An 18803-nucleotide genomic window follows, 5' to 3' on the forward strand; every position below is an offset into this window, starting at 1 on the left:
TAAAATTTAAAAACAATAAGAGTGAATTATTTTACAGGCTGTTTAACTGTTAGATGAAGGGAAGATGATGAAGCAGCCAGAGCAGCTTTGGACGGAGATAAACAGTTTATTCCAATAAACAGATGGATTATAGGACACTGCTGACTCAGCATTATTTTCAGGTGGGGAGAAGTGTTTTTTTTTTCTCCTTTAGTTGCATCTGCTTTGTGTTTATCTATGATGAACCAATCTGTTTGTATGAAAGTATTCCTGGCTTTTTCCACATGCTGTCTCTTCCAGACTTTTGCCAAATAAAGCAGAATTAAAGGCGCATTCCTTTCAGCAGGATGTTTGGAATAGAAACTGAAGCGAATAATGGATGGAGTCAGATGGCTGGCGGACGGAATGATGGATCCGGGTCTGAACGGCAGCCATGACAGCAGTCAGATGGCGAATAGAAACGCGTCTTTAGATTTCACTTCATCTTTCTATTGACCTGTCAGAATGACTCGACGGCCGCCGCAGTGACCTGTCACAGACACACAGCACTGAAGAAATGAAAAGTGCATTTCTGCTTTTGTTTGATTGATGCAGTTTTTTATTTCCTTTATCTTCTGCGAGGTTTCAGCAGATTTGCTGTTTGAACAGCAGAACGTTTCCTTAAAGTTTTAGCAGGTTTTTAAGGAGGGAAAAGATGGAAATCATCCATCAGACCTTCAGGTCAGACTTAAATAAACCTTTGGATCATGTTGTGTTAAATAAAGAAAAGAGGTTATCTTAGGGAGCAGCCTCCCCCCTGCGGTGCATTCTGCTGAGATGATGACTCTCCTCATTTCTGGTGGGATCCTGATTTCTGCCAGCAGGTTTATAGCTTCACATGTTAGACGAGGTTGATTTAATCCTTTATTTTATCGCTCACAGTCGGACTCTGACCCTTGAGGGGGAAATTTGGTGTAATGACTGCAGTAAAGTAACAAATTGCTGAAACGTGAGAGAAGTCAGTTTGTCCTTTAGGCTGATGGTGTTATGATGTTTCGGCCTGAAGGAGAACATCTCGTTCTGCAGCTCGTGGCAAAGATCTACTGCTTCATCACAACGCTAATGGTTTCCTTCTGATCCTGCTTGGTGAAGGCATGTAGGACGGCGATTTAGGGCGTGAAGGAAGCCGTCTGTGCTGAGAAAGAAAAACCAACCAAGACCTCACCTATTCAGCCAGGCCAACTATTCCCTCTAACGCCCCCCCTTTCAGAGACATAGACAGGTATGGGGCATTGCAGGCTAACAAAGAAGCTAAACGACCCCCATTCCAAAGGGGGGGACCCGTTCATCCGTTTCTATTTGCATGTTTTCTAAACTAAAACCAGGCTTTGTTGGGCTGCTGGATAAAACCTGGAACTAAACACTATTTCTGACATTTTGAACTGAAAAATCTTCCTGGATGGAAGAGAAACGTCTTAAAACTTGGAAACAAAGTCCGGTAGATTGATTTTAACTTTTATTTGGAATGAAAGTTATTTAAAGCATCTCTGTTTGTGTCAGTCGGTATCAATAAGCCGTAATCTAAGTCATTGTGTTTTCCTTTCAGAGCACCTTAAAGTGGCGTTAGAGGAATACATGGTACGGCTGCCAAAGGTTCGCATCCTGAGGACCAAGAAGAGGGAGGGGCTGATCAGGACTCGGCTGCTGGGAGCCGCCGCCGCCGTAGGCGAGGTCATCACCTTCCTGGACTCTCACTGTGAGGCTAATGTCAACTGGCTGCCTCCTATGCTTGGTGAGCAAAACGTCATTTATCTGAATTTACTGAAAAATGATCAACCAATCGCTTTAAATGAGAACGTTCTCTCATTTTATAAGCATTGTTTCTGCTGAGAGATAAACGCTCCATTTCTTTCTGTTAAAGGTTTGTTTTCTTGAAGTTGCATCATTTTATTTTGCATTTATTGATGTTCTAACAGGTGGACATTTGTACTGATTTATTTGTTCTATAGTTTGGCCTTTATCTCTATACCGTTTTAATGTTCTTATCTAATTATACTGTATAGATGTTGGCTGATTTATCTATAGACTAAATATGTTGGTGGAACTTTCTCTCTTCAGCCAGTTGTCTTTCTGTGGGTCTCAGTAGTAGCCATCTTCCTCCCTGTCCCTCCACCGTCTCCCTGGGAGCCTGCGCTGTGCAGAAGGCAGCCAGTAGACATAAACCCCCAGTGTTTGGTGAACGCCCCCCTGGGCCTCATCCCAATAGGACGGGGCGGGTAAACATCCTGAAAGAGGCGCAGAGGAGCATCCAGGCCGCTTCTCCTCTAGCTTTGCTTCTGCTATGAATGCAAACTAGTTCAGATGAAGAAGAGGAGCTTCGCCGTGGAGCCGCCGTGGCGGCGAATGAAGCGCTGAATTCATACCTGATCTACTGGCTGTTGCTTGGCAGCGCTGCTGCAGCTATGCTCCTTCATCTTTTCAGGATGCATCGTCTGTCTGTTCCAAAATTAGAAATAAAAAGTCTGACTGAGGCGCTGGATGCAGCAGAGCCTCAGTTTTCCTCCGTTTCCTGGTTTCTGTTCTCTCCATGTCTGCTCAGTGGAGCGACTGTGGTTCACCTGTGTTACACCTCATTTTTCAATTGCTTTATAACTGAAAGAATGTCGCACCAAACAAACTTGATGAGTATAAATGTTGTTTTTATGGAAAGCTGCTCCCATGTGACTCAGTGCTGCTGCAATAAGAGGCCTGATTAAAACACATTCAGTTGCTTCTGCAGAAGAAAAGATGATTCAATTCAATTTCAATTCAGTTTATTTATATAGCGCCAAATTCACAACACATGTCATCTCAAGGCACTTTACAGTTCAACCAGATCATACAGTCAAATTGATACAAAGTTTTCTATCTAAGGAAAACCAGTTGATTGCATTGACTCAAATACAATCCCCCACACTAAGCATGCTTGTAGCGACAGTGGAGAGGAAAAACTCCCTTTTAACAGGAAGAAACCTCCAGCAGAACCAGGCTCAGTGTGAGCGGCCATCTGCTGAGGCCCACTGGGGTTCAAGGAGACAGAAGCAGAGATACAAAAAGCAGCTGTAAAAGGCGGCCCCGTCCAGGAAACACACAGCCAGGCAGACGAGCTCCAAGGCAGCTCCCATTCCAGAGGACGAAGAGAGCACATCCACTCAGTCACGGTCAGAGAAACAGGACCACACTGGAAAACAGGCCGATCTCCAACATGTATTAACAAGGGTGTTGATAGAAGCAGCACAGCTGATGTTTTTTTTCCAGGATGACGTCACAACCAAACAGGAACAGACGAGGCAAAGCTACTCTGAGGAAAAGCAGAGAGAGCAGAAGGTTAGAGATTGAACTAACAGATTCTGCAGAATAGGAGAACAGAGAGAGAATGAAGCAGAATGATTAAATGGGGGTCCCTATGTCCTCCAGCAGTCTAAGCCTATAGCAGCATAACTATAGAGATAGCTCAGGATAACCTGAGCCACCCTAACTATAAGCTTTATCAAAAATGAAAGTTTTAAGCCTAGCCTTAAAAGTAGACAGGGTGTCTGCCTCACGGACTAAAACTGGTAGTTGGTTCCACAGGAGAGGAGCCTGATAACTAAAAGATCTGCCTCCCATTCTACTTTTAGAAATTCTAGGAACGATTAGTAAACCTGCAGATTGAGAGCGAAGTGCTCTGTTAGGAACATAAGGAACAATCAGATCTCTGATATCAGATGGAGCTTGGCCATTTAAGGCTTTATATGTGAGAAGAAGGATTTTAAATTCTATTCTTGATTTAACAGGAAGCCAATGAAGAGAAGCCAGGATAGGAGAGATATGATCTCTCTTTTTTATTTTCATTAGAACTCTGGCTGCAGCATTTTGGATCAGCTGAAGGCTTTTAACTACAGTTTGTGGACTTCCTGATAGTAAAGAATTACAATAGTCCAGCCTTGAAGTAACAAATGCATGGACTAGTTTCTCAGCATCACCCCTGGACAGGATATTTCTAATTTTTGCAATGTTCCTCAGATGAAAGAAGGAAATTCTAGAAACCTCTTTGATATGGGATTTAAATGACAGGTCCTGATCAAAAATAACACCAAGATTTTTTACTTTATTATCTGAAATCAGTTTAATCCCATCCAAATGAAGTGACTGGCTAATCAGTTTCTTTTTCAGAGACTCTGGTCCAAAGACTATAACTTCTGTTTTGTCTGCATTCAGAAGCAGAAAGTTAAGAGTCATCCAGGTTTTTATGTCTTCAAGACATGCCTGTAATCTATGTAATGGGTTAGCTTCATCTGGATTTATAGACAGATATAGCTGGGTATCATCAGCATAACAGTGGAAATTAATCCCATGCTGTCTAATAATTCTACCAATTGGGAGCATGTATAAAGTAAAGAGAATTGGTCCTAGCACTGATCCCTGTGGTACTCCACAGGTAACCTTTGAGCGTGTTGAAGATCTATCATTAACATGAACAAACTGAATTCGATCAGATAGATAAGATTTAAACCAGTCTAGTGCTGTTCCTTTAATTCCAACAAAATATTCAAGTCTTTCTAAAAGAATATTATGGTCAACTGTATCAAATGCAGCACTAAGATCCAACAGGACGAGCACAGATACAAGTCCATTATCTGAGGCCATGAGAATATCATTAGTGACTTTCACCAGAGCTGTTTCAGTGCTATGATGAGCTCTAAAGCCAGACTGAAACTCTTCAAAAAGTTCATTATGGTGGAAGTGATCGCAAACTTGTTTGGCAACTACTTTCTCAAGAATTTTGGATAAGAAAGGAAGATTGGATATAGGTCTATAATTGACCAAGTCATCTGGGTCAAGAGACGGTCAAGAATCCCATAAAATCATTGCTGCTAAGAGCAGGTGGAATGGACGGTTCAACAGAGCTATGGCTCTGGGTGAGTTTGGCAACTGTATTAAAAAGAAATCTAGGATTATTCTTATTCTCCTCTATTAATGAGGAGAAGTATGCTGCTCTTGCTTTACAAAGGGTCCTCTTATACAGCAGTAAACCATTTTTCCAGACTAGGAAGGACTCTCGCAGGCCTGTGGAGCGATATTTTCTCTCCAGTTTCCTAGCATTTTGCTTCAAAGTACGCAGCTCTGCATTAAACCAAGGAGCAAGCTTTCTATTTTTAACGGTTTTCATTTTCAAAGGAGCTGCGTTGTCTAAGGCAATACGCAGAGAACTAGCAACCCCATCAACAAAATCATCAACCTGTGAAGGGGAATAAGCTAAGCTTTTGCACTCTGCAGCACTGCTCAGTGACACAGAGCAGAGAGAAAGTGAAGCAGATTCTTTAAAATTTATAACTGCACTATCTGATAAAGATCTACTAAAATTGAACCTTCTTTTGGGGGAGGAGAACTCTGTTAAAGTAATCCTGAAGGTTATTAGAAAGTGGTCAGAGAGGACAGGGTTGTGAGGAAATACTGTTATTTCTTCACATTCTATGCCGTATGTCAGCACAAGATCCAAAGTATGAAGATGAGAATGCGTGGGACTATTCACATTTTGAACAAAGCCAATAGTGTCTAAGATAGCATTAAAGGCTGCTCTTAAGCTATCGCCTTCAATGTCAGCATGGATGTTAAAATCTCCCACTATGATGACCCTGTCAGTATTTAATACCAAATCAGAAAGGAACTCTGAAAACTCATCTAAAAATTCAGAGTAAGGACCTGGTGGACGATACAAAGTTACAAAAAGAAGAGGTTTTCTTGCCTTGAAATTTGGATCAGGGAAATTAAGGGTTAAATGTTCAAAAGAGTTGTAGGTATTAATTGTTTTGAGAGTAATCAGTAAGTCAGACTGGAAGATTGTTGCTACTCCTCCTCCTCGCCCAGAACTTCTGGGGATGTGAAAATTTAAATAGCTTGAAGGAGTTGCCTCATTTATGCTCACATAATCCTCTTGCTGCAGCCAGGTTTCTGTAAGGCAAAACAAGTCAATGTGATTATCACAAATCAAGTCATTAACTAGTAGACTTTTAGAGGAAAGCGATCTTATGTTAAACAGACCGCATTTAATTGTTTTAACTTTTTCCCCAATTGGAGTTATTTTGATTTTAATTAGATTATCATGATTTACTCCTTTGGGAATCTTTGCTAATTTATTAGATTTTGGTCGTGGGCAAGACACTGTCTGGATGGAGTAAAGAGTGGGTAACAGTAGAGAAGCTGCAGAGATGTGTGTTAAACTACAACTCTGCTTCCTGGTCTGCACCCTGGGTGGTCAGGGTTTTGGAGGACTAATAAATGTGGCCAGATTCCTAGAAAGAAGAGCTGCACCATCCAAAGTGGGATGGATGCCGTCTCTCCGAATCAGACCAGGCTTTCCCCAAAAGGATTGCCAATTATTAATGTAGCCCACGTTGTTTTCAGGGCACCACCTAGACAACCAGCGGTTGAATGACGACATGCGGCTAAACATGTCATCACTGGTCAGATCAGGGAGGGGACCAGAGAAAATTACGGAGTCCGACATTTTTTTGGCAAACTTACACACCGAAGCAACACTAATTTTAGTGACCTCCGATCGGCGTAACCGGGTGTCATTACCACCAGCGTGAATAACAATCTTACTGTATTTAACCTTATCCTTAGCCAGCAGTTTCAGGTAGGATTTGATGTCGCCCGTTCTGGCCCCCGGCAAACATTTGACTATTCCTCTGCAATGATGAGACAATCAGCCAGAGAACAGCTACTTGGTGTTATTGACTGCTGGAAATGATCTTCTCTCCACATCTTTAAAGAATCTGAGTGAAGCTTTTATATCTTTTTATTCTCAGGGTCTCATATTACAGCCATCAGTGCAGCTCGCTGATATTTCTGCTTTCTGATGTTATTTATGGTTAATAAAATATGTGGTTCATTTTGCAATAAACGCTTTTTTCCTGTTGCTAAAATAAAATCTGTTCTTTTTTGATCGTTTAATTCATGGTTCCCGCGGGTCCTTGAAAAGTCTTAAAAGGCATTGAATTCTTCAAAAATAAAATTAAGGCCTTAATTGGTATTAAAATGTCTTAAATCAGTCTTTCGTAGGTCTTAATTTTTAAAACATCATAAATAGGATTATTTTTATTACAATTTATTTTTGTAATCTAAATAAAATAGATAAAAAAAAATTTTTTTTTTTTTTTTTTTTAAATAACATCTTGCCATTATTGGTTCTTGTAAATTTGGTCTTAAATTTTTCTTTCAAGTGGCATTAAAAGTCTTAAAGTCTTGAATTTAACTCGCCTTATGCTGTAGGAACCCTGGAATAGTCACTATTTTAAATGAGGTGATTTAGGAAGGTTTGTTTGAAAAAGTGCTTTTATTTTGTCTATAAAGTCTGAGCTGAAGAAGAGGTGAAAATAGAGCGACTCTGTTTAGAGATTCTGAGTGTTTTAGTGAAAAAGGATGAAAGTTTTAGGCTCTGTCACATCAGTTTCACAATCCATACCTCAAGGCTTCATACATCTTTCATTTGCCAGGAATTTTTTCCAAGCTGTGGGAATCCTGAGTTCTTCATTAGAAGGTGAATGGACCTACTTCTAGTTTCTAAAGGTTTTTACTCCCCTGCTCAGATACACTCAGAGGAAAAGCTGTTTCTATCTGATAAAGTCTGTCTGCTGCAATAAAATAAAGGAACCAAATGGTGTTTTTCTATCTGAAATAATTGATTATTCTAAGATTAGTTTAATGGTTTTCATTGTATTTAGGTGTTTGTGACAGTAGAGACTTTCTAGAAACTCCCAGACATTTACAGTCTGAGAGAAGAAATCTCTAAAAGCAAAAAGTCAGGCTATTGCTTTTAACGCTGCTTTTTTTTATGCCTCTTTAGACCGAATCGCCCAGAACAGGAAGACCATCGTTTGCCCGATGATCGACGTCATCGACCACGACAACTTTGGCTATGAAACGCAGGCGGGCGATGCCATGCGAGGGGCTTTCGACTGGGAAATGTACTACAAACGGATCCCCATCCCTGCAGAGCTGCAGAAGGACGACCCCAGTGAGCCGTTTGAGTGAGCAGAGTCATTTCAGACGCTTTCAAACATCTTTCCTCTTGTGCTAAGAGTGCATTTATCAGTGGCTCCTCGCTGTTCATCTAAACATTTATTTCTGTCCTGGAGCTCACATCCTTTTCAGAGTTTTTACATTTTCTTTGAGCTTTAATCAAGGATATAAACGTTAATTTTCTGGTTTCATGTTTAATGAAAATCTGCTGCTTTTTAAATATTTGCAGCATCTATGGTCAGTAACTCAGGAAAAAGCTCAGAACATTGAACTTAGATTCTTAAAGTGTTTTCTTTACATTTCTTCACACAAAGATCAAAGTAACATCTTCAACGTCCGGATTTTGTTTTTAAATATATTTTAGGGATCTTTTATAACTTGAACTAATTAGAAAAATGCAAATATGTAAAATTATGTTTTTCTTCACTGAGTCGTTTTTTTGGTTTCTCAAAAGTTTTAGTTGGAATTTATAGAAGTTTTTTTTTTTTGGTAGTTTCACTGCGACCAAGATTTTTATTTGATTATTGTTTTTGCTTTAACCTCTTAATATCCACCTCATTTTGGGTAATCCTCGTCTATTCTGCGTACCCAAATGGAAAAGCAAATAACTTAGGAACCATAAGCCCAGATTATATGTGCAATACATCATTTAAAAGGTAACATCCTCTTCTTTACTAATATATAAATTAAAATTTAGTGAGTAGAACACAGACCAACCTGCATCAGTTTAAACATGACTCAAAGTTGTTTTGTTTTTTTATTCTCTGAAAAGATCAGTCTTTTTTGAACAGCAGTAATAAAAACATTCTTTTTAAAAAAAAGCAGGTTTTATTGTATTAAATTTGTTCTACATCATCTCAACCACAGATGCAGAAAATTCCAGACCTCTTTCTGTAACAGTTCCAGAGCTGTAGGGTTTGGAACTTAAAAATGTGCATTATGCATTTTATGCATTCTGAATTATTACCCCCCCACTTAGGTTCCACTGGTGGGTTTTAAAGGGTAATTTAATAATTTCATCAGTTCAGATAATGATCAGTTATGTTAAAATAATCCCAATAAAAATAAAAAAATGACCCAGGAAGCAGAGGAGGGACCTCATCCCTCAGATTAATCAACATAACTGCATAAAACTTTATAAATGACATAAAATATACTGTTTATCGCTGTTACTCTGTCTACTAGTTTATATTTAGTAAACTTTTTAACTATTAAACAAAATAAAGCACTTTAGAATATGTATTTTTTTGGTTTTGGCACATCCGTTTGCACGGCATCGTTCCTCGCCACAGTTTCCCTTTGAACGATGGAAGCAGAGTAAATAAAGTAAAGTTTGCAGTTTTCTGCTTCTGATGCCAGATGCTCCGTTCCAGAGACCGTCTGTGTTTATAAATCAGAGACTGTTTAGAAATACTGGAGGTCTGATCAGGCAGAGGGTCTGTGCAGCAGGAGGAGAAAGAAATAAGGTGCAGAACAATCCGAATCAATTAATCTGCTCTTCTTGCTCAATCAAATGACCTTCATCAGTGCAAATTCAATTTGAGTCGCAAAGATTTCATTTTCTCTCTGATTGACGTTGCTGCAGCAGAAAATGAGGCTCAGAGGGGAAAAGTGTTTGTTTAATGAACAATTTTATCATCTTCTTGTCTGTCATTGACTGTTTGGTCGATGGAAGCACCTCTTGGTCCTTTTTCTCCTTTTCTTGTAATTTCTGTGGAAAGAAATCAAAGCATCTCGTCTTCTTCCAGGTCAGTAAACTAAATATGGAATGTGGAATAAAAGCCACAGCGTTTCTAATTAATCCTGAATGGGCAGCAGGAATAAAAATGACCTATTGACTTAGATTTTGCTTCATCTAAAAAACAGCAACATTTAAATTAAACCATTTAAAATTGGCCAAATGTAGTAAAGCCCCAAATCTTGATTTAATCTCAGTCTTAGTCTGGTCAGTCAGTCCTTCTCCATCTGGAAGCAGCCAGCGTCCCACTGACAGGAAAATACAAGTTTTAAGATCCAGTTTTTCTTACCTGCATCGAACCAGTTTGATCTCAGCAAACCAAGCTAGGAGCATAATTCAGTTTAACACATTACTGTGATTTATATGGAACAACGTCAAGAAAAACTGAGGGACAAAAGCAATTAATAAGGTTTATATGAATAATTCTTTCTGTCCATTGACACACAAACCATCCCACCTTTTAATACGTGGTTATTAACAACGCCTGCTGCTGTTTATAAAAAAACATTATAAAAATAATCTTTATATCGTGTCAGTCATGCTGATAATCCTCCTTTTATTTTATGCTCTCTAGCTATATGTCTATGTTCCTGCATTGTGGACTTTTTTTAACTAATACTATTTCATTCTGTCTAAATGTTTCAGTTCAAATATTTCTGCTTCCAAATGGATCCAAAAAAGTTTAAAATCAATCCTCTGGACTTTGTTTCCAGGTTTGAAGACGTTTCTCTTCCATCCAGGAAGATTTTTCAATTCAAATGTCAGAAATTTTGTTGAGTTCCAGGTTTTATAGAACCGACCAAGAACAAGCCTAGTTTTTATTTAGTTATTTTAGAATGAGACACTCTGAGGAGGAAGACTGACAATGTTCACCACGATTTACCAAATGGATAAACTTATTTTATTAAATATAAACCCTTTCCCTTGTTATACACTTTTATTTATAGAGTAAACGGTGTTTGGAACGATTCCGGTTTTAGTAACAATTAAATATTAGTAAGTAAGAAAGTTTTCATGGAGAAATATTTTACAATATAAACTGTGTCCTTGTGAGTATCTTAACTTGAATAAAAAAATTGCTTAAATTCAGTTTGTATAATCTTTGACCATTAGACCCAGGCAGCTTTACACAGAGCCGTCGCCTAGCAACAGACGATGGGCGCTGAGCGAGGTGACAGGAGGTCAACTCATTAGCATTTTACATTAAGAGAAATACAGTTACAGGCGCTTTGTTTGCTCATTATTCTCTAACAGATGGAAATTATGTTATTGGATGTTTCTGGGCTGGATGGCAAGATTTACTTCATTTAATTCATTATTACAAATATATATATATATATATATATATATATATATATATATATATATATATATATATATATATATATATACGTGTTTGTGTGGGTGTGTAGTTTTATTCTCCTGGATTTCATATTTTTTCCTGAATTGTCATGAATCTATTTGTAACAAGAATTAAATGTTTAACTCATAAATGTATCAAACTATGAGTTTGGATGGAAAGGCTGAGCTGAGCTCTTTGCTGCGTTTAAAGCCTCATAGTTTAAACCTTTATAGTTTTAATCGTAACGTTTTATTATCCATTCATATCCTGTTTTTGCAGTGTGATTACATGTAATATTCATGGGATTTAAAACTTGTATGATCATTTAATGAATCTGCTATCAGTGCATGATTTTGTGTAATTCATTAATTGTCATTATTCTGATTAATAATAATAATTATTTTCATAACGGTCATTGTTGTGATTATGTTAGTAGCATTATTTAGTGGCAGAAGATTAAAGGAATAGTACACCCAAAACATGATTAGCCTTCATTTTCTACTCACCCCCATGCTGAACAACACTCTGGAGTACTTTTTTGATATCTCAAATGCATCTGGAGATCTGGGAGGCTTCTTGCTGTCTGCTGACATTCAAATAATGGAGGTCTATGGCGTAGGAGACAGAAAGGTCCATAAAAGTCCACAAAAAACGTGTCAATATTCCTCCATACTGCTCGTCCAATGTATTCCAAGTGTCCTGAGTGGGTAGCGTCCAGAATTTACTCGAAACGAAGTCATTTAGAATGTTTTTAGAGCATAAACAGTAGTGTATAGGATTTCCTAAAAGCGCGTTCACGAGTCTACGGAAGCCGGCAGACCAAACCAGATGAAAGTGCGCATTCAGCGTCTGCTCTGCCGATAATGCAAGCGTAGAAGAAGAAATATGCTGTTTACCTGTGCAAAGAAAGAAACAACGAAAGAAAAACGTCTGAGGACTTCAGTGTTGAGGAAGAGCATGAGTTCTTTGCCGAGCTGAATGCGCTGGGTTGGTCTGCCGGTTTCCGTAGACTCGTGAACGCGCTTTCAGGAAATCCTATACACTACTGTTTATGCTCTAAAAACATTCTAAATGACTTCGTTTCGAGTAAATTCTGGACGCTACCCACTCAGGACACTTGGAATACATTGGACGAGCAGTATGGAGGAATATTGACACGTTTTTTGTGGACTTTTATGGACCTTTCTGCCTCGGGCGCCATAGACCTCCATTATTTGAATGTCAGCAGACAGCAAGAAGCCTCCCAGATCTCCAGATGCATTTGAGATATCAAAAAAGTACTCCAGAGTGTTGTTCAGCATGGGGGTGAGTAGAAAATGAAGGCTAATCATGTTTTGGGTGTACTATTCCTTTAAGTTATTGTTTCCTTTTTATTATCATCAGTTTTTGCAGTCTTTTTCCCCCCATATCCCGTTTCTCTCTTTTCTCTGTTTTAGCAGAACAAATATCTTATATATATATATAAGAAATATAAGAACAAGTAAATAGCCAATAGTTTTTTTTAGTTAATTTATTTTACTCTAACCTACATCATGTATTTGCATCTTGAATTAGTACTCTTAAATCTTAATGTCCTTTACATTAAAGGATTTAGTTTTTTTTTATTATTATCTTACCAACTCATGTTTTCATATCTGTTTAACTAAATTTGGACTCATGTCCCAATTCAATAAACTTAATATTTAAGAAAGGAAAGAGATAAACCTGGATTAAGATCAGCTCAGTTTTAGGATTCTAACGGCTGCAAAATCAGATTAGCTGTTCTTTATTAAATAGGAGAAAAGAAATAAACTGCCAACATTGATTTATTTTCAGAGCGTGTCGCAGATATCGTTGATTTCTGCCCAATATTGCAGCGTGGTCTGCGCTGTTATTCCACGCCACAACGGGCCAATCAGGAACCAGCTGTGGGTCTAGATACGGCCGAGGCGGTGAGGTAGTGGGGGCAAGTCTGTCCGACAACGGAGGGACATGAGGGCCAAAAAGAGCGGGGATCCAGGTGGAAAAAGGGTCCTAGCGTTCTCGCGCACCTCGTTCTGCTAGCTGCTCCATCTTCACCAGGCGTTTTCCACAATGGCGGCCAGACAAACAAAACAAGCCGGTAAAGAACCAAACAGGAAATAGGCATAGAGTAGAGCGGATGTAGATCTGACCAATCAGAGGCCTCCTGTCTGCGCTCACCTACAGTTAGGGAGAGGTGCAGCAGAGTGTCTGAGGAGGGGGCCGGGCATATCTGTGTTCACACACGCAGACCACCTGGTTTGTGATTATAAACCAGCCTTAGTGTTGCATGAAATGAATGATCCACCTCAGACTGGGGCCTCGCTGTCAGCCTCCTACGGAAGCTGATAAGAGACATTCTGCTCTTTCTGGATGCAGGGAATCATCCTCTGCAATTTAACATAAACTTCACTGTTTTATTGAAGGAACGGACCCCTCCAGCAGAAAGCCCCCCCCCCGCCCGTTCTGAAGATCACCTCCCTCATAAAAGGTTTCTGTTTAGTTATAACTGCACCGTTTTAGTTTTCTTATGGTTATTTTTTTATTAGTTTGTTTTTCTTGCATCTCATCATTCAAAGAGTATTTAAGGTCCTTCCTGCAATAAAAAGCAGAATCATCCATCGGTTGTTTGCTTGATTTAAACTCCTCCACTGATGAACAGTTTTCAGATACGGATAAAACTTATAAAAACAGAGTTTAACCTTTTTCTCTGATCAGAAATGCTGATGGCCCCTCCCACTGGATGCCCCGCCCCCTGATAACTCCAGCCCAGGACCAAACACTGGTATTTATGAGACTTTATTAGACATATTTAGTAATTATTAAACTAGGACGTTATTTTAGCCATACAAAAAATATATTTTGTTACACACTGCACCTTTAACTGAAGTCTTAGAATAGAATAGAAAATCTCTTTATTGTCCAACTATGGGGAAATTCTGGTGTTTCCAGCAGCAAAAAGATAATAGTCCAGAAATGTGGACCATAGAAAAATGTTTAAGAATAAAGTAATAGTGAAGAGTTAAAATGTAATGAACAAATAAAACACTATAAAGTGTTTTAACAATATAAAACAAAACCTGGAGAATAAAGAACTGATTTATAGAGATTTCCAATCAGTGGGACGTTTGCTAGTTTACATTATTCTGTCTGGTTAATATGCTGAAGGTAATATTAGCCTGGTTTTCTTTACAGCGTCGCTAAAGATGTTGCTCTTACTCATCCTTTAGCTCGCGGTTAAATTATTCTGCCTCATGAAACATAATCGCAATCTCCCCCAAAGAAATCCTGTTTCTACTAAACTCGGAGGTGAAGTGTGTTTATTTCCCTCCAGTGAGCAACGGCTAACAGCCTGCAAAGCAGGCCCACAATGCAATGCTTCGACTCGCTCTATTGAACACGCTCACTGGTTCCCACTGCAGCCAGCGATGGTGAGTCACATGACTCTGGGGAAGATGCTTGATGGTAAAACCTCCAGGTTAGCTGAACAGAAGCTGACAGATATTAATATGAAGGAAATTTAGACGGTAAAAGATACTGACTGACTGACTGACTGACTGTTTGTCTCTCTGTCGGTTGGTCGGCCCGGTGGCACCAGTGTACGGCAGCCTGGCTTCTATCAGTGAGCCCCAGGGCAGCTGTGGCTACAATGTAGCTCAGCACCATCAGTGAATGGGTGAATGGCTGAATGTAGCGTAAAGCGCTGTGTTGATTTCTCCTGACTTGGATAAAGTGCTGCATACCTACAGGTCATTTATAAATACGGCTTATTGCCGCTGATTTAGGACTAATTGCTGCTCTGAATATAAACGTTTGAAATATTTCATCATTCTGCTTCTATTTAATATTAAAAATAGATTCTTTAACTATATGTAGTATATATTGAAGTTGCCTGAATTCTCCTTAGATTATTGTACGTTGTCATATCTACTGAAATATTTCTAGTTTTGCCCTTGAAATAAGACTGTATAAGAGTTTTTTCTTATTTTAGATGTAATTCATTTTATTCCATTGACAAAATTGTACCTGTTTAAATCAAGAGAAAAAGCAAAACAATATAAAAAAGAAAACATATTTATTAATTTTCAAGCTCATGTTAAATTTAACTGTTGCGTTTTCTGTCCCTGCTAATAATTTTTTTATACCTTCAGTGGAAACTGGAATAAATGTTAGTTTTCCAGATCAGGATAAATAAAAATAAATGCGAAACAGTTTTTATCAATTTCTTTCTCTATCTTTATGATTTCAGTTGCAGAAGCGTTTTACAGAAAAATAATTTTTATAAATTCTTATCTATGAAATATGGGAAACAATTTATTTCTAAATTCTGCCCTTTGTATAGCAGCTGTGCTTTAGGAGCATCCATCACATGGGATCACCGCATTTAAAATAAACACTTTAATGGAGAACATTCATCACATATTACATCACACTTTATCAATCCTATTCTATGTCCTTATTAATTTACACTAAATAGTAAAGTTTTTACCGGCTCCCTTCTAGTTGGTGAGAAGGTTTTGATCTTATGTCTTAAGATGTGGCAGAACAGATGGACTGTTGATTCATCTGCTGCTTTTCAGGGGAACTTCATGACTCTGACCTGGTGTTTATGAATACAAAATATGAAAAGTTCCCATCTAGTCACCACCTGGTCACCATCTAGTCACCGTCTGGTCACCATCTAGTCACAATCTGGTCACAACCTGGTCACCACCTGGTCACCATCTAGTCACCACCTGGTCACCACCTGTTCACCACCTGGTCACCACCTGGTCACCATCTAGTCACCACCTGGTCACCATCTAGTCACCATCTGGTCACCACCTGGTCACCACCTGGTCACCATCTAGTCACCACCTGGTCACCATCTAGTCACCATCTGGTCACAATCTGGTCACCACCTGGTCACCATCTGGTCACCACCTAGTCACCACCTGGTCACCAGCTGGTCACCACCTGGTCACCATCTGGTCACCACCTGGTCACCACCTGGTCACCATCTAGTCACCACCTGGTCACCACCTGGTCACCACCTGGTCACCATCTAGTCACCATCTGGTCACAATCTGGTCACCACCTGGTCACCATCTGGTCACCACCTGGTCACCATCTAGTCACCATCTGGTCACAATCTGGTCACCACCTGGTCACCATCTAGTCACCATCTGGTCACAATCTGGTCACCACCTGGTCACCATCTGGTCACCACCTAGTCACCACCTGGTCACCATCTGGTCACCATCTAGTCACCACCTGGTCACCATCTGGTCACAATCTGGTCACCACCTGGTCACCATCTGGTCACCACCTAGTCACCACCTGGTCACCATCTGGTCACCATCTGGTCACCACCTGGTCACCACCTGGTCACCATCTAGTCACCACCTGGTCACCATCTAGTCACCATCTGGTCACAATCTGGTCACCACCTGGTCACCATCTGGTCACCACCTAGTCACCACCTGGTCACCATCTGGTCACCATCTGGTCACAATCTGGTCACCACCTGGTCACCATCTGGTCACCACCTAGTCACCACCTGGTCACCACCTGGTCACCAGCTGGTCACCACCTGGTCACCATCTGGTCACCATCTAGTCACCACCTGGTCACCACCTGGTCACCACCTGGTCACCATCTAGTCACCACCTGGTCACCATCTAGTCACCACCTGGTCACCACCTGGTCACCACCTGTTCACCACCTGGTCACCACCTGGTCACCATCTAGTCACCACCTGGTCACCATCTAGTCACCATCTGGTCACCACCTGGTCACCACCTGGTCACCATCTAGTCACCACCTGGTCACCATCTAGTCACCATCTGGTCACAATCTGGTCACCACCTGGTCACCATCTGGTCACCACCTAGTCACCACCTGGTCACCAGCTGGTCACCACCTGGTCACCATCTGGTCACCACCTGGTCACCACCTGGTCACCATCTAGTCACCACCTGGTCACCACCTGGTCACCACCTGGTCACCATCTAGTCACCACCTGGTCACCATCTAGTCACCATCTGGTCACCACCTGGTCACCATCTAGTCACCACCTGGTCACCATCTAGTCACCATCTGGTCACAATCTGGTCACCACCTGGTCACCATCTGGTCACCACCTGGTCACCATCTAGTCACCACCTGGTCACCATCTGGTCACCACCTGGTCACCATCTAGTCACCATCTGGTCACAATCTGGTCACCACCTGGTCACCATCTGGTCACCACCTAGTCACCACCTGGTCACCATCTGGTCACCATCTAGTCACCACCTGGTCACCATCTAGTCACCATCTGGTCACCACCTGGTCACCACCTGGTCACCATCTAGTCACCACCTGGTCACCATCTAGTCACCATCTGGTCACAATCTGGTCACCATCTAGTCACCACCTGGTCACCATCTAGTCACCATCTGGTCACCACCTGGTCACCATCTAGTCACCACCTGGTCACCATCTAGTCACCATCTGGTCACAATCTGGTCACCACCTGGTCACCATCTGGTCACCACCTGGTCACCATCTAGTCACCATCTGGTCACAATCTGGTCACCACCTGGTCACCATCTAGTCACCATCTGGTCACAATCTGGTCACCACCTGGTCACCATCTGGTCACCACCTAGTCACCACCTGGTCACCATCTGGTCACCATCTAGTCACCACCTGGTCACCATCTAGTCACCATCTGGTCACCACCTGGTCACCACCTGGTCACCATCTAGTCACCACCTGGTCACCATCTAGTCACCATCTGGTCACAATCTGGTCACCACCTGGTCACCATCTGGTCACCACCTAGTCACCACCTGGTCACCATCTGGTCACCATCTGGTCACAATCTGGTCACCACCTGGTCACCATCTGGTCACCACCTAGTCACCACCTGGTCACCACCTGGTCACCAGCTGGTCACCACCTGGTCACCATCTGGTCACCACCTGGTCACCATCTGGTCACCACCTAGTCACCACCTGGTCACCACCTGGTCACCATCTGGTCACCACCTGGTCACCATCTGGTCACCAGCTGGTCACCATCTGGTCACCATCTCATCACCATCTAGTCACCACCTAGTCACCAGCTGGTCACCACCTGGTCACCAGCTGGTCACCATCTGGTCACCATCTCATCACCATCTAGTCACCACCTAGTCACCACCTGGTCACCAGCTGGTCACCACCTGGTCACCATCTGGTCACCATCTAGTCACCATCTGGTCACCATCTAGTCACCATCTGGTCACCATCTAGTCACCACCTGGTCACCATCTAGTCACCATCTGGTCACCACCTGGTCACCACCTGGTCACCATCTAGTCACCACCTGGTCACCATCTAGTCACCATCTGGTCACAATCTGGTCACCATCTAGTCACCACCTGGTCACCATCTAGTCACCATCTGGTCACCACCTGGTCACCATCTAGTCACCACCTGGTCACCATCTAGTCACCATCTGGTCACAATCTGGTCACCACCTGGTCACCATCTGGTCACCACCTGGTCACCATCTAGTCACCATCTGGTCACAATCTGGTCACCACCTGGTCACCATCTAGTCACCATCTGGTCACAATCTGGTCACCACCTGGTCACCATCTGGTCACCACCTAGTCACCACCTGGTCACCATCTGGTCACCATCTAGTCACCACCTGGTCACCATCTAGTCACCATCTGGTCACCACCTGGTCACCACCTGGTCACCATCT

At 41.4% G+C, this 18803-nt stretch overlaps 1 protein-coding gene across 1 annotated transcript in view; it reads left to right on the forward strand.

Moving 5' to 3' along the window:
• The first annotated feature begins 1568 nt into the window (after positions 1-1568).
• Positions 1569-18803, forward strand: part of LOC119778471 (polypeptide N-acetylgalactosaminyltransferase 10-like) — a 38217-nt gene continuing 20982 nt past the window's right edge. The window contains exons 1-2 of the mRNA XM_038277684.1: positions 1569-1750; positions 7829-8012. Of these exons, the coding sequence (XP_038133612.1) occupies positions 1594-1750; positions 7829-8012 (341 nt within the window). The 5' untranslated portion in view covers positions 1569-1593. The remainder of the gene's footprint in view (positions 1751-7828; positions 8013-18803) is intronic.

The sequence above is a fragment of the Cyprinodon tularosa genome, unplaced genomic scaffold, assembly GCF_016077235.1.
Source record: "Cyprinodon tularosa strain WSP-4 unplaced genomic scaffold, ASM1607723v1 ctg1339, whole genome shotgun sequence".
Taxonomy (NCBI): domain Eukaryota; kingdom Metazoa; phylum Chordata; class Actinopteri; order Cyprinodontiformes; family Cyprinodontidae; genus Cyprinodon; species Cyprinodon tularosa.